Source organism: Macaca fascicularis, chromosome 2 (assembly GCF_037993035.2).
Source record: "Macaca fascicularis isolate 582-1 chromosome 2, T2T-MFA8v1.1".
NCBI classification, from domain to species: Eukaryota; Metazoa; Chordata; class Mammalia; order Primates; family Cercopithecidae; genus Macaca; species Macaca fascicularis.
The window spans coordinates 161,705,004-161,717,818 of NC_088376.1; the positions used below are offsets into that span (position 1 = coordinate 161,705,004).

The window sequence follows — 12,815 nt, forward strand, 5'->3', positions numbered from 1 at the left end:
GCAGAGGTTGCAGTCAGCAGAGATCAATCAAGCCACTGCACTCCAGCCTGGGCGACAGAGTGGGACACTCCGTCTCAAAAAAAAAAAGGGTTAAGCAAGTTGCCCAAGATCTCACAGCTACTAAGTCTTCAAACCTAGACTGACTGCCCCCAGAGTTGCACTGTGAACCCTTAAATTACACTGCATCTGAGAAAGTTCTTTCTTAACTACAATCCAGGGATCTCTTTTTTTTTTTTTTTTTTTTTTTGAGACGGAGTCTTCCTCTGTCACCCAGGTTGGAGTGCAGTGGTGTGATCTCCGCTCACTACAACCTCCGCCTCCTGGGTTCAAGCAATTCTCTTCTCCCGCCTCAGCCTCCTGAGTAGCTGGTACTACAGGCACCCGCCATCATGCCCGGATAATTTTTGTATTTTTGTAGAGACGGGGTTTCACCATGTTGGCCAGGCTGGTCTAGAACTCCTGACCTCAGGTGATGCACTCGTCTCGGCCTCCCAAAGTGCTGGGATTACAGGCGTGAGCCACCATGCCCGGCCGGATCTCTTTTATTTCTTTAATAGTACTCTATTCATTTCTGCCCGAGCATACGGCACACTTCATTGACTGACTTGTTTAATGTCTGCCTTGTTCTCTAGACTCTTTCTCTTCGAGAGCAGGAACCATTTTATGTCATTTCACTGCCGTTTACCCAGTGGCTAGCTTACAGTAGATACTCAATAAATAGTTGTTGATTGCATAAAAGGTGAAGGAAAAATGTCTCATTCACGGAGTAATGTCGCCATCTCGTGGAACTTTAGAATATTGTCATTTAAATCACTTAAAATAGGTTTTCAAGGAAAGAATTGATGGTTCGAATGTTATTTTCCAGATTGTATTCGAGTTTTTTGTTTGTTTGTTTTGTTTTTTAATTGGACTGGACCTTTTGAGATTTTTAGTGCTCTAGAATTGCACAGCCTCTTCAGGTCAGGCTTGGGACCTACTAGGTTTTCTTGGTGAAATGAATTGTGCAACTAGGTAATGAATGTTCACTGTTTTACGTTCAGAACTCGTTCGCTTCTACCTTTACAAAAGGGACAATACAGATACATTACTAAGCTCTTGGCTCATAACGATCCCTCGGGTATATTCAGAGCCCTTTCCTCGCGGCGTTCATACAGTGTCTCAGGGGTCTGTCAGCCAGCAATTCCCAGTTCCTCGTTACATATTCCTCATAATGCATGCTGGCTAAAATGGAAATTGTGTTCAGAAATAGCCCTACCCTACCATCATACACTAGGCGAAAGGGGGAAATTATGCTCCATTAGAAACCGTAGGCTATCTTGCATTAATGCTTCTCAATCTGAAATAATTCTTTACAAAATACCAATACGTTAAGAAGAGCTACTTCCCTGATCTACCTATTATGGGCAGCCTATTTTATGAAGTTAGCATGGCCTTCCTATTCAAACCGGAAATGGACAAAAAGAGAAGGAAGGTTTTTAGGTCAGTATGGTTATAACTGTAGATTCTGTATTCTTCCTATTTAATCTACCTCTCATATTAACCAACCACGGAGGCTGGAGGCCGGAAGTCTTAGACACCAGCGAGAGCCGCTCCTTCCCCACGATTCTATGGCTTTCGGGTTAGTTACGCCACGGGTAACTCTATGGTTCCGGGGCGGGCCGGGAGGCTTGAGTTTGAAGACCGGCGGGAAAATGACCGCACCTTTTGCCTGGCCAGGGTTCTCCCGAGAGGGAGGACGCTGGAACTGTGGCTTGCCCTGATCGGCCGAGAAGGATTTGCCATGAATCTTCTGCGTCGGAGTGGGAAACGGCGGCGTTCAGAATCAGGCTCAGATTCGTTCTCGGGAAGTGGCGGTGACAGCAGTGCCAGCCCCCAGCTCCTCTCCGGGTCCGTGCTGAGTCCGCCGCCGGGCCTGGGTCGCTGCCTGAAGGACCGCAGCCGTCAGTCGGCCGCAGCTGCAGGTGCTCCAGGAACCCGGGAGGCCGCGGGCAACGGAGGCAGCTCCGCCGGGCCATGGGTCGGGAGGTGTCCTCACCCCACGGGACTTGCTTCACTGCATACCCCACTGGGCTTCTACTTCCCTTCTCTGTGACTCGGGCCTGGTGTGGCAGGTCACTTTCTGTTCAGACATACGCGTGTTTTCAGTGATCGCCTGGTATTAATATTCACGTGGCTTCTGGGTCTTTCGACCTTTACAGAAACAACTTCCTAGTTAGCCAAATCCCATCACCTGTTCGGGGGCTCCTTCCTAACAGTACCCAGTACTCCTTACAGACCCTTAAGACAGGATTGCTGGGCCTAGAGTATGGCACAGGCTGTTGGGCGTCCAGAGGAAGGCTAGAAGGGATTCGTAATGAGATTGGTTGGGTGTCTTGTGGATGTTGACCCAGTTTTTAAAAATCGTTAGTTGTGCAGTCGTCATGGAACTAAAACTTACTATAAATAGAAACTCATCTAACTTAGCTTTGTAGTGCTTCCATATTGCCCTCTTCCCCCAACTCCACCTGTAGTTCCAACACCCTTTATCTACTGTGTATTACACGCTTTTTTTGTTTGTTTGAGGCTTTTAAGGAATTGTTTTTATTATATGCAGTAAACAACAATTTATTACTTTTCTATACATGGTCAATTTCTCATAAGATTCTTGAAGTCAGGATGTGCTTTAAAGAGCTTCATTTCAACATGTTGGAATTCCAACACACGGTGAAGGGCTAATTGTAAAACTCATATATTAGAAGTAAATTAAATTTTTAATTTTTTCTTTTTCCTAAAAGGAGAATGCAAGCCTACAGTTCCTGACTACCAAATAGACAAGCTACTATTGGCAAACTGGGGTCTTCCTAAAGCAGTTCTGGAAAAATACCACAGTTTTGGTGTAAAAAAGATGTTCGAATGGCAGGCAGAGTGCCTTTTGCTGGGACAAGTCCTGGAAGGAAAGAATTTAGTTTATTCAGGTATCGAAATTTATGTAAATTAATTACTATTTTTAAGATATGAATGTAAACAATACTCTATTGAGGTAGTTGTGATTCTTTTAAAAGGTGAATGAGGCAGTGCTTTATAACTAGAGAAAATCTTAAAATCTGTGCGAAAAGTGGAGTTTATTTATATTTAAGTTACAAAAGTTTTATTGTTTGGGGACGGGGGAAGTAAGAAAAATGACAGTTTAAAGAGTGGGCAATTCAGTCTGCCATCATTCTCAAGAAACATAATATCCCAGTGAGTGTACAATGGGAGATGTAAATCTGCCCTTCCCCCATTTGATCCTGGTTGCTTTTCAGGGTATGAGTATTATCGTTATATGTTTGTTAATTGAGTTTTTGTTTTTTGTTTTTTGTTTTTTTTTTTTTGTTTTTTGATGGAGTCTCGCTCCAGGCTGGAGTGCAGTGGCGCTATCTGGGCTCACTGCAACTTCCACCTCGCAGGTTCAAGCGATTCTTCTGCCTCAGCCTCCCAAGTAGCTGGGATTACAGGCATGTGCCACCAGGCCTGGCTACTTTTTTGTATTTTTAGTAGAGATGGGATTTCACCATGTTGGCCAGGCTAGTCTTGAACTTCTGACCTCAAGTGATCTGCCCACCTTAGCCTCCCAAATGCTGGGATTATAGGTGTGAGTCACTGTGCCCAGCTATAAATTGACCTGTTTGTACAGGGTTGTATATACAAATGATATGTAATATACTTTATATACAATTTTTATGGGTTTTCTTTTTTTTTTTTTTTGAGATGGAGTCTTGCTCTGTTGCCCAGACTGGAGTGCAATGGCGTGATCTCGGCTCACTGCAACCTCTGCCTTCCGGGTTCAAGTGATTCTCCTGCCTCAGCCTCCTGAGTAGCTGGGATTACAGATGCCTGCCACCATGCCCAGCTAATTTTTGTATTTTTAGTAGAGATGGGGTTTCACCATCTTGGTCAGGCTGGTCTCGAACTCCTGACCTCAGGTGATCCAAAGTCAGCCTCCCAAAGTCCTGGGATTACAGGCATGAGCCACCGCGCCTGGCCCTATATGGGTTTTCAAGGGCAACTATGACATACACAATTTTTAACCCATGCTTTCTACACTGACTTTAAATCTAATCATTTGGTAAGATGCAATTCCTTTGTGTCAGTTTTCTCCGAAATTTCGAGTCACACAGATTTTTTCATTATGGCTGTAAGGAAGAATTAAATAATTATCAGCAGATATAAGTTCAGGCAGTGGAATTAGACTGGTTGGATTTGAAAGCTATCACTGGCTATGCAGCCTCACAGATTACTTAGGAAGAGTGAGAGAATATATATGTGTTTGTGAGTATGTGTGCGTTGGTAGTACTTAGGGTTGATTAAATTATTTAATATATAAGAACTCAGAGCAGTTTTGGCACATAGAAAGTACTTGTATTGTGAAAGGGCATTACAAAAAATAAAATACAAAATAAAATACTTGTAAATGCTAAGAGGTCGCAGTCAGTGGCAGTGGCATAATGGCTTGACCATTTCAATTGCTTGAAACTGAAACTTGGGTATCATTCAGAATTCTGGTCACCAGCTTATGCAATTAATCACCAAGTCCTGTTACCTCTTGCTTCTGACTCCTCCTTTCTATTTTTAGGTCCATTACCTAGTACAGCTCATTATCATCTTTCTTCTAGATTATGCAGTAGCTTTGAAACTAGTTCATTCTTTTCCTCTGATCTTGCCCTGCTCCTGCAGCCAAAGAAGTCCTTTTTTTTTTTTTTTTTTTGATGGAGTTTCACTCTTGTTGCCCAGGCTGGAGTGCAATGGCACAGTATCAGCTCACTGCAACCTCTGCCTCCCGGGTTCAAGCGATTCTCCTGCCTCAGCCTCCCGAGCAGCTAGAATTGCAGGCGCCCGCCACCACACCCAACCCCAAAGTGGTCTTTTTAAAAAAATTTTTTGTTTAAATTTTTTGTAGAGATGGGGGTGGCACTGTGTTGCCCAGACTGGTCTTGAACTCCTGGGCTCAAGTGATCCTCCCTAAGTTTTGAGATTACAGGCATGATTCACCGTGCCCAGTCCAAAGAGATCTTTATAAAGTACAAATATGATCTTGTCACTCCTTTTCATAAAACTCATCGGTCACACTGCATTGCTTTCAGGACAAGGTTTAAACTCCTTAAATAGTGGGATTATAAACTCTTCTTGTGGCACTTTCATATCTCTTCTTTTATACCCCTGGGGTACTTTATACTCCTTGCTTAGTAAATTACCTACTATGTCATCTGAACATGCCAGGATTTCTTGTAGGCCCTTTGTACCATATGCTGTTTCTTAGGCACGGCCTTCCTTTCCTCTTCCTTCCTTTTTTTTTTTTTGGAATGGAGTCTCGCTGTGTTACCCATGCTGGAGTGCAATGGTGTGACTGTAGCCTCCGCTTCCTGGGTTTAAGTGATTCTCAGGCCTCAGCCTCCTGAGATGCTGGGATTACAGACGCACACCACCTTGCCCATCTCGGCCTCCCAAAGTGTTGGGATTGCAGGTGTCAGCCACCACCCCGGCTATCCCTGTCTTTCTTCCTTACCTTCTCATAAATTCTGTTTTCTTTCCATAAGATTCCTTGCAACTCCTTTCCTTCCACTTCTTTTCTTTTCTTTTTGAGACGAAATCTCTCACTGTCACTCAGGCTGGAGTGCAGTGGGGTGATCTCGGCTCACTGCAACCTCTGCCTCCCAGGATGAAGCAATTCTTGTGCCTCAGACTCTGGAGTAACTGGGATTACAGGTGCCTGCCACTACGCCTGGCTATTATTATTTTTTATTTTTATAGTAATAGAGACGGGGTTTTACCATGTTGTCTAGGATGGTTTCAAACTCGTGACCTCAAGTGATCCCCCGGCCTCGGCCTTCTAAAGTGCTAGGTTTACAGGTGTGAGCCACTGCGCCCAGCCCTTTTCCTCAACTTCAATCATAGCTCCTATCATAATAAAGTTGTTCATCTACTTCCTCAAAGCAAACCTTTTACCCATTTGGTACTTAAAGGAAAGGATCTTTAGGTATAAACTAGGTACTCAATATATTCATCATATATTGCTGATATAAAGATTTGTTTACACTGTTTTTAGTTGAGGCTATTAAGACAGCTGGTTTAAAGTAAAGGGAATTTCAGTGTGTAAAGATTTTAAGTGCTATTGGGCCCTTAGTGATCCGTTAGCCTTAGGCTCTGTAGTACTACACATGGCTTAAAACATTTATTAATGAATTGTACCAAATATTACTTTTTTCTTATAATATTGTGGAATAATCATGTTTTAGCTCCTACAAGTGCTGGGAAGACTCTTGTGGCAGAATTACTTATTTTGAAGCGGGTTTTGGAAATGCGGAAGAAAGCTTTGTTTATTCTTCCCTTTGTTTCTGTGGCTAAAGAGAAGAAATACTACCTCCAGGTAATGTTTTTTACTAAGTTAGAAATAGTGAAAGGCTCATTATTGGCAGCCTTGGTTTCATTCATTTGAAATAGAATTATGAAAGTAAGTGGAAAACAAAGTTTCTTTATTGCATCCCATGTAGCTTTAAGAGGTGACTGCTGAAAGCATTAAAAATTTGCAGCAGGGGGCCAGGTGTGGTGGTTCACGCCTGTAATCCCAGCACTTCAGGAGACTGAGGTGAGTGGGTCACCTGTGGTCAGGAGATCGAGACCAGCCTGGCCAACATGGTGAAACCCCATCTCTACTAAAAATACAAAAATTAGCTGGGCGTGGTGGCTCACACCTGTAATCCCAGCTACTCGGGAGGCTGAGGTGAGAGAATTACTTGAACCTGGGAGGCAGAGGTTACAGTAAGCCGAGATCGTGCTATTGCACTCCAGCCTGGGCAACAGAGTGAGACTCTGTCTCAAAAAAAAAAAAAAAAAAAAAAAATTTAAAAAAATCACAGAAGGAAATTTTAAAAAAATTATTATTAAGGAGAAGGGGCCATCAAATCAAAAGAATAATTGGTGAGAATTGTGTAAAAATTTGTAAACGTTTTCTTAGGAAATAAACAAAATACTTAAACTAGCATATAAACATGCACATTAAGAATCAGCATTTAATTGAACAGTTGGACTAGACTGAAGCATAGAAAGGAAGGAGTGTTTAAGGAAGCATATCCTGCTCTAATTGAGGTCTATTTAGGAATATTTAGGGGATGAAGGTCAAGATCCATTGGTGCTTATGTAAAGCTCCAGGTATGTGATCTGTTCCTCTGTTCTGCAAAAATGACTAATAGTAGTTTACATCAATATGATGCTCACAGTTTTTAGGGCATTTTCACAAATACAGTGTTTTATTAAATGGAATAAATTTACTGTTGTGATTTCTGCAGTGAAAAATATGTGCTTTTGGAATGGAAAGATCGTTATACGGATTGTTAAAGAAATGTGGGTTCTAGTCCCAGTTTTGTGACTAACTATGTCTTTAGGCCAGGCATATAACCTGTTGGGCCTCAGTTTTTTTATTTGTAAAATTAGGATGTTAACCCTTAGCACTGTGGGTTAACTCAGTAAACACTCAGGAAAATTTTATTGAATGAATAGCTCTAAATTTCTATGGTTCTATAAATCTTTTTAACAGTTATTTCAGAGGCACAATAGCCAACAAAGCTGGTCCTACATGGTAACATCACTCAACTTAGACCCAAAGTAACAAAATGATGAAAGGATCCTTTTTATTGAAAGGTATGTTAGTTAAAAGTTAAACTAAAAAAAAAAAAAATTATTATAAAAATCCCACTGAATTTGACTTTTAAAAGTTTTTCTTCCAATTACATTAAAAAATTGGTCATTAGGATAATGAGACTATTTTCCTCATAAAGTATAAATTTGTTTCTTAAAGTGTTATAACTCGTTTCTTGCTGTTTATTAGATTAAAAATGTTAGTGCTTGTGGTAGTTTTTCTCCAATTTTAATTCCTATAAATAGCTCTTAGAACTTTTTAGATTATTATGCTGTCATTAAAATTGCATAATTTTATTTGACTCTTAACAGAAATCTAAGTTTTGTCAGTTCTAAACTTTATATTTTTAGTATATGATCTAAAAAGAACCAGTGTGTCCTGGCCAGAAACAACTGATGACTAATCTGGTAGATGTCTTTAGATAGTTATGTCTATGTTCTGGGATAGAACCAGTTTATAACTCTTGAATTTCAAGTTTTTTCACCTGTATTGTTCCTTTTTGCTCAATTCAGAGTCTGTTTCAGGAAGTAGGAATAAAAGTAGACGGTTATATGGGCAGCACCTCTCCATCAAGGCATTTCTCTTCATTGGATATTGCAGTCTGCACAATTGAGAGAGCCAATGGTCTGATCAATCGCCTCATAGAGGAAAATAAGATGGATCTGTTAGGTAAGAAAGTTAGAAAATAAGTAAATACTTTCTGTTGCTATTTTTGATGGAATGAAGTGGAGCTGTTGTGATTTCTGTAGGTCCCCTTTATTTTTCTATTGTCTATTGTCTACTTCTGGAGGCGAGAATTGGCATCTGTAATGTTAGGAATGCTGTGTTTATAAGTTTTGTGTCCTGCTGCTGTTATTGATGCCATTATGTTGCATTTTTGTACTTTACAGAATGTAGAGGATATCCTTAAGCCCTTAATAACTTCTCCTTGCTTCTTTCTTATCTAAACTTTACCAGGAATAGAAGGAAGGCTGCTGGGCCAGATCTGCCATTTTGCAGTTATGTGTATGTGTTTTTGTTACTATATTCTGCTGCTATGATGTCTATTTTGGGCTTGGACCTAGAGTCTACCATTTCGCATGGAAATGGTAGGAAGCTAAAGAAACTGACACTCTATTTGAGCTTGGGATTCTGGGAAGATTTTCTATCTTAATGCATTTTTTTTTGCCATTATGGAAAGGCCATTATGTAGAGGTAGCAACAGGCATAGAAGGATTTCAGCAGCAGAAGTATCAAGAATATCAGCTACTTATTGAGAATGTGGTACACTTAAAAATACCATGGTAAAATTATGGTAGGGTAGGGGTGGAGGGTGGGAATCAGACATGGGCTATGCTCCATAAAGCTTGGAGAGAGAAATTGTAATTGATTTGTATCAGAATTGTCTTATTACTTGTGACCCCATTGGACTTTAAATATTTGAGAGTTGCAATAGACTCCTAGTAAGTGCTATTTCTGATGTACCTAGCACAGTGCCTGGCACATGGTAGACAGAATACTTTTTTTTTTTTTTGAATGAATGAATAAGTGCTAAAATAACTCATTAGACAGTACAATTTTGGAGATAGCTTATTGATAGGAAAAAGAACATCATGTGTCATTAGGAAGTTCCCTATTGTCTCCTCAAATTCCTTTTCACCGGAAAGTTGTTTTTTGGTGGGGAGAATTTGGGATGGGGAGAATACCAGTGCATGTGGAAACTATGTTGTTATGAAAATGTTTAACTAAAGAAAGTATTGGTTGATACTGAATTTTCAGTAATTCTTAAGAATTTTTCCAAGTATATACATTGGTTAAATTCTCCAAGTAGTGAAGGACATTGTGATCATATTTATGTTTTGCAGTATGGTGACTCACTAGCCTACCATATTAAAAATCTCTTAAAATTGTCTTTTTCTTTTGGACCCTCTTCTGTTTTTTTTCTAAGCTACTTACCAACATGAGTATATACGTTTTCCCATTGAAAAGTCAATACACTGAAAACTGACATAGATGTCTTTGATATTTCATTGTATGTTTATTTCAGTGAAGCTGCCAATTTAGAAGAGTGATGAGAGGCAGTTTTCCCTGGGTTTGTTTAGCCCTGAGTAAGCTTATAATTGATTTTTAGATCCAGTATACCTTGTAGTACAGCTGCCTGTAATACCTGAAACATCTTGGAAAAGAATTGCCCATTATAAGGAATATGATTTTTGATTTATGGTTTGAAATTTGCATTACTTGCAATGTATTATATCTTATATCAATGTGTGATATAAGATATTGAGTCTTTTAAATTTCTTCTTGTCACAGTCATAAAAAGAGTAAAATCATGTCCTTTGTAGCAAAGCCACATGGATGCAGCTGGAGCCATTATCCTAAGCCAATTAATGCTGGAACAGAAAACCAAGTACCACATGTTCTCACTTGTAAGTGGGAATTAAACTTTGAGTACTCATGGATGTAAAGATGGCAACAACAGAAACTGGGGACTACTAGAAGGGAACAAGGGTTGAAAAACTATTTAATAATAGGGTACTATTGCTAAGTACCTGGGTGATGGGATCGTACTCCAAACCTCAGCATTACGCAATATACCCAGGTAACAAACCTGCACATGTACCCCCTGAATCCAAAATAAAAGTTGATATAAAGGAAATAAAATAGAGTGAAATAAAAGTTGGAAAAAAATTCTTCGTGGATGTGACATTCTGTAAAAACCTAGTATCTGGAAAATCTTTTTAGGAATGGTGGTTGTGGATGAATTACATATGCTGGGAGACTCTCACCGAGGGTATCTGCTGGAACTTTTGTTGACCAAGATTTGCTATATTACTCGGAAATCAGCATCTTGGTGAGTACGTGAAATAACTGAGTTCCTGAGATTTCAAACAGTGTTGAGAAAGTGTCTGAAAAAGTGCATAAGTATGAGTTAAATAAATTAAGGGAGTGTAATATTTTTCTTATTGAGAAAACTCATGTATAGTAGTTTGTTTTTGTTCCAGAAGAAGTCAGTCCAGGCATAGTGGCTGACACCTGTAATCCCAGCACTTTGGAAGGCTGAGATGGGAGGATCACTTGAGCCTGAGTTCCAGACCAGCCTGGGCAACACAGTGAGACCCCATTTCTATAAATGATAAAAAATTAGCTGGGCATGGTGGCACAAGCCTGTAATCCCAGCTTCTCAGGAGACTGAGGCAGGAGGATTACTTGAGCCCAAGAGTTCCAGGCTGCAATGAGGTATGCTTGTGCCTCTTTACTCCAGCCTGGGCTACAGAACAAGACCATGTCTCTAACAACAACCTGAAAAGTATTTCAGGTTGAAACTGATTTCAGATTACTTTGTAAACATTCTTAATTTTCTGACTGTTCACCCTTCCAATGTATACATTTTTATTATAGATTTTAAAAAATCTACTTTCTGTATTTTATTATAGATTTAAAAAAATCTATTTCTGTATTCTGTACTATATATATAAGTAGTCAGGCTAATTTTGAAAAATAATATTTTTTTAGCCCTCACTTCTCAGAGGCTACTTTAACCTTTCAACTCTTGTAGCTTTTTAAAAATATTTACAGCAGCATCTCTACTTGTGGCTACTTAATTTTTTAAATTTCAGACCTTATATATTGACTTTTACTATGAAAGATGAAGATCTAGCTTTCTTTTAAATTCTTTACTAACCACTACCCAATCTTCTCCCTTCTCTGCAGTCTCTCCTTATCCTCTCATTATCTTCCTCTTCTTCAAATATAGTTATGTTACGATTTTGCTTGGATCTTTATTCAGTGTTACGCTATTATGACTATATAAATAACATTGGTAACTGGGCTATAGTGTAATATGATTACTTTTGCTTTTCTAAACAACTTTTTGTCTTCTCTGAAATTAATAACTGTCTTTTTTGTTTGATGGCTTGGTTTTCCAGAAACTTACTGCTAATTTATCCCTAGCCTCCTCCCCAGCTGTGTATTCTACCTCATTTGCTATTCTGCCAGTCATCTTCTTGAAGATTTTCCTAAAGCCCTTCAAGTTGTTCCAGTCTAGATAGGTGGTTAATCTATATATATGCTACATAGCAGCTATCTTGGGATTCCCTTCCCCCAACCAGTTTTTTGACCATGTATCTGTCTTGATTTACCTTCTTGTTTTGGTGGGAATATCTTCCAGGAACTTCTACTTTATTTCAGTGAACACATATAGGTATAAATTTTTTGAGAACTTGCATGTCTGAAAATGCCTCATAATTCTTTCTTTCTTTTTTTTTTTTTTTTTTGAGATGGGGTTCTGCTCTTTTGCCCAGGCTGGAGTGAAGTGGTGCGATCTCGGCTTACTGCAACCTTCACCTCCCAGGTTCAAGTGATTCTCCTGCCTCAGCCTCCCGAGTACCTGGGATTATAGGCACCTGCCATCAGACCCAGCTAATTTTTGTATTTTTAGTAGAGACAGTGTTTCACCATGTTGGCCAGGCTGGTCTCGATTGCCTGACCTCAGGTGACCTACCCACCTCAGCCTCCCAAAGTGCTAGGTTGATAGGCATGAGTCACCATACCCAGTCTCCATAATTATGGACTGTCCAGGTATAAAAGTCAAGATTGGAAATACTTTTCCTTCAGAGTTGTCAAGGCATTACTTCATTTTCTCATTGCTATTGAGAAATTCAGTGCTGTGCTGGTTTTTCATCCTTTGTATACAATTTTTTAAATTCTGTCTGGGAATTTTTAGGCGCTCCTCTTTTTCCACAGTGCTGTGAAATTTCATACTGATGTGTGTTGGTGTTGGTCTATTTTTAGTCATTGTGCTGGGTATTCAATAGGTTCTTTTCAGTTAAGGGAGAATTGAACACATCTCTCTTGTGATAGAACAAGCAGATAACCATCTCTATCCCAAATCACTAGGGATATAGAAAATATGATTAATATAATCAGCAAATTTGACCTAATGGATATATATTGAACAATTACCTCAAAACAGCAGAATACATGTTCATTTGAGTTACACATGGAATATTTATTAAAAAGTTTCCATATGCTGGACCATAAAGCAAGTCTTAACATATTTTAATGAATTCATATCATTTATTTTCTAACAGCAGTGAAATTAGCTATAAGAAAAGCATAACTAGAAAATGTCTACATTACTGGAAATAAACACAATTTTGACATTTTTTAGATCAAAAAAGTA

At 39.4% G+C, this 12,815-nt stretch overlaps 1 protein-coding gene across 14 annotated transcripts in view; it reads left to right on the forward strand.

Annotated features, from left to right (window-relative positions):
• Window positions 1-1,650: 1,650 nt before the first annotated feature.
• Window positions 1,651-12,815, forward strand: part of POLQ (DNA polymerase theta) — a 105,596-nt gene continuing 94,431 nt past the window's right edge. For 10 of the 14 annotated variants that reach the window (XR_012431665.1, XR_012431667.1, XR_012431666.1 and 7 more), the window contains exons 1-5: window positions 1,651-1,961; window positions 2,775-2,954; window positions 6,252-6,382; window positions 8,164-8,320; window positions 10,376-10,484. Coding sequence is in view for 10 of the 14 variants with exons in the window: in XM_005548035.4 (XP_005548092.2) it covers window positions 1,781-1,961; window positions 2,775-2,954; window positions 6,252-6,382; window positions 8,164-8,320; window positions 10,376-10,484 (758 nt within the window). In the remaining 4 variants the exon portion in view is untranslated. Of the gene's footprint in view, window positions 1,962-2,774; window positions 2,955-6,251; window positions 6,383-7,549; window positions 7,654-8,163; window positions 8,321-10,375; window positions 10,485-12,815 lie in introns of those variants that run through there. The other 4 variants (XM_015446376.4, XM_045385489.3, XM_074033370.1 and 1 more) reach the window with 4 other exon arrangements.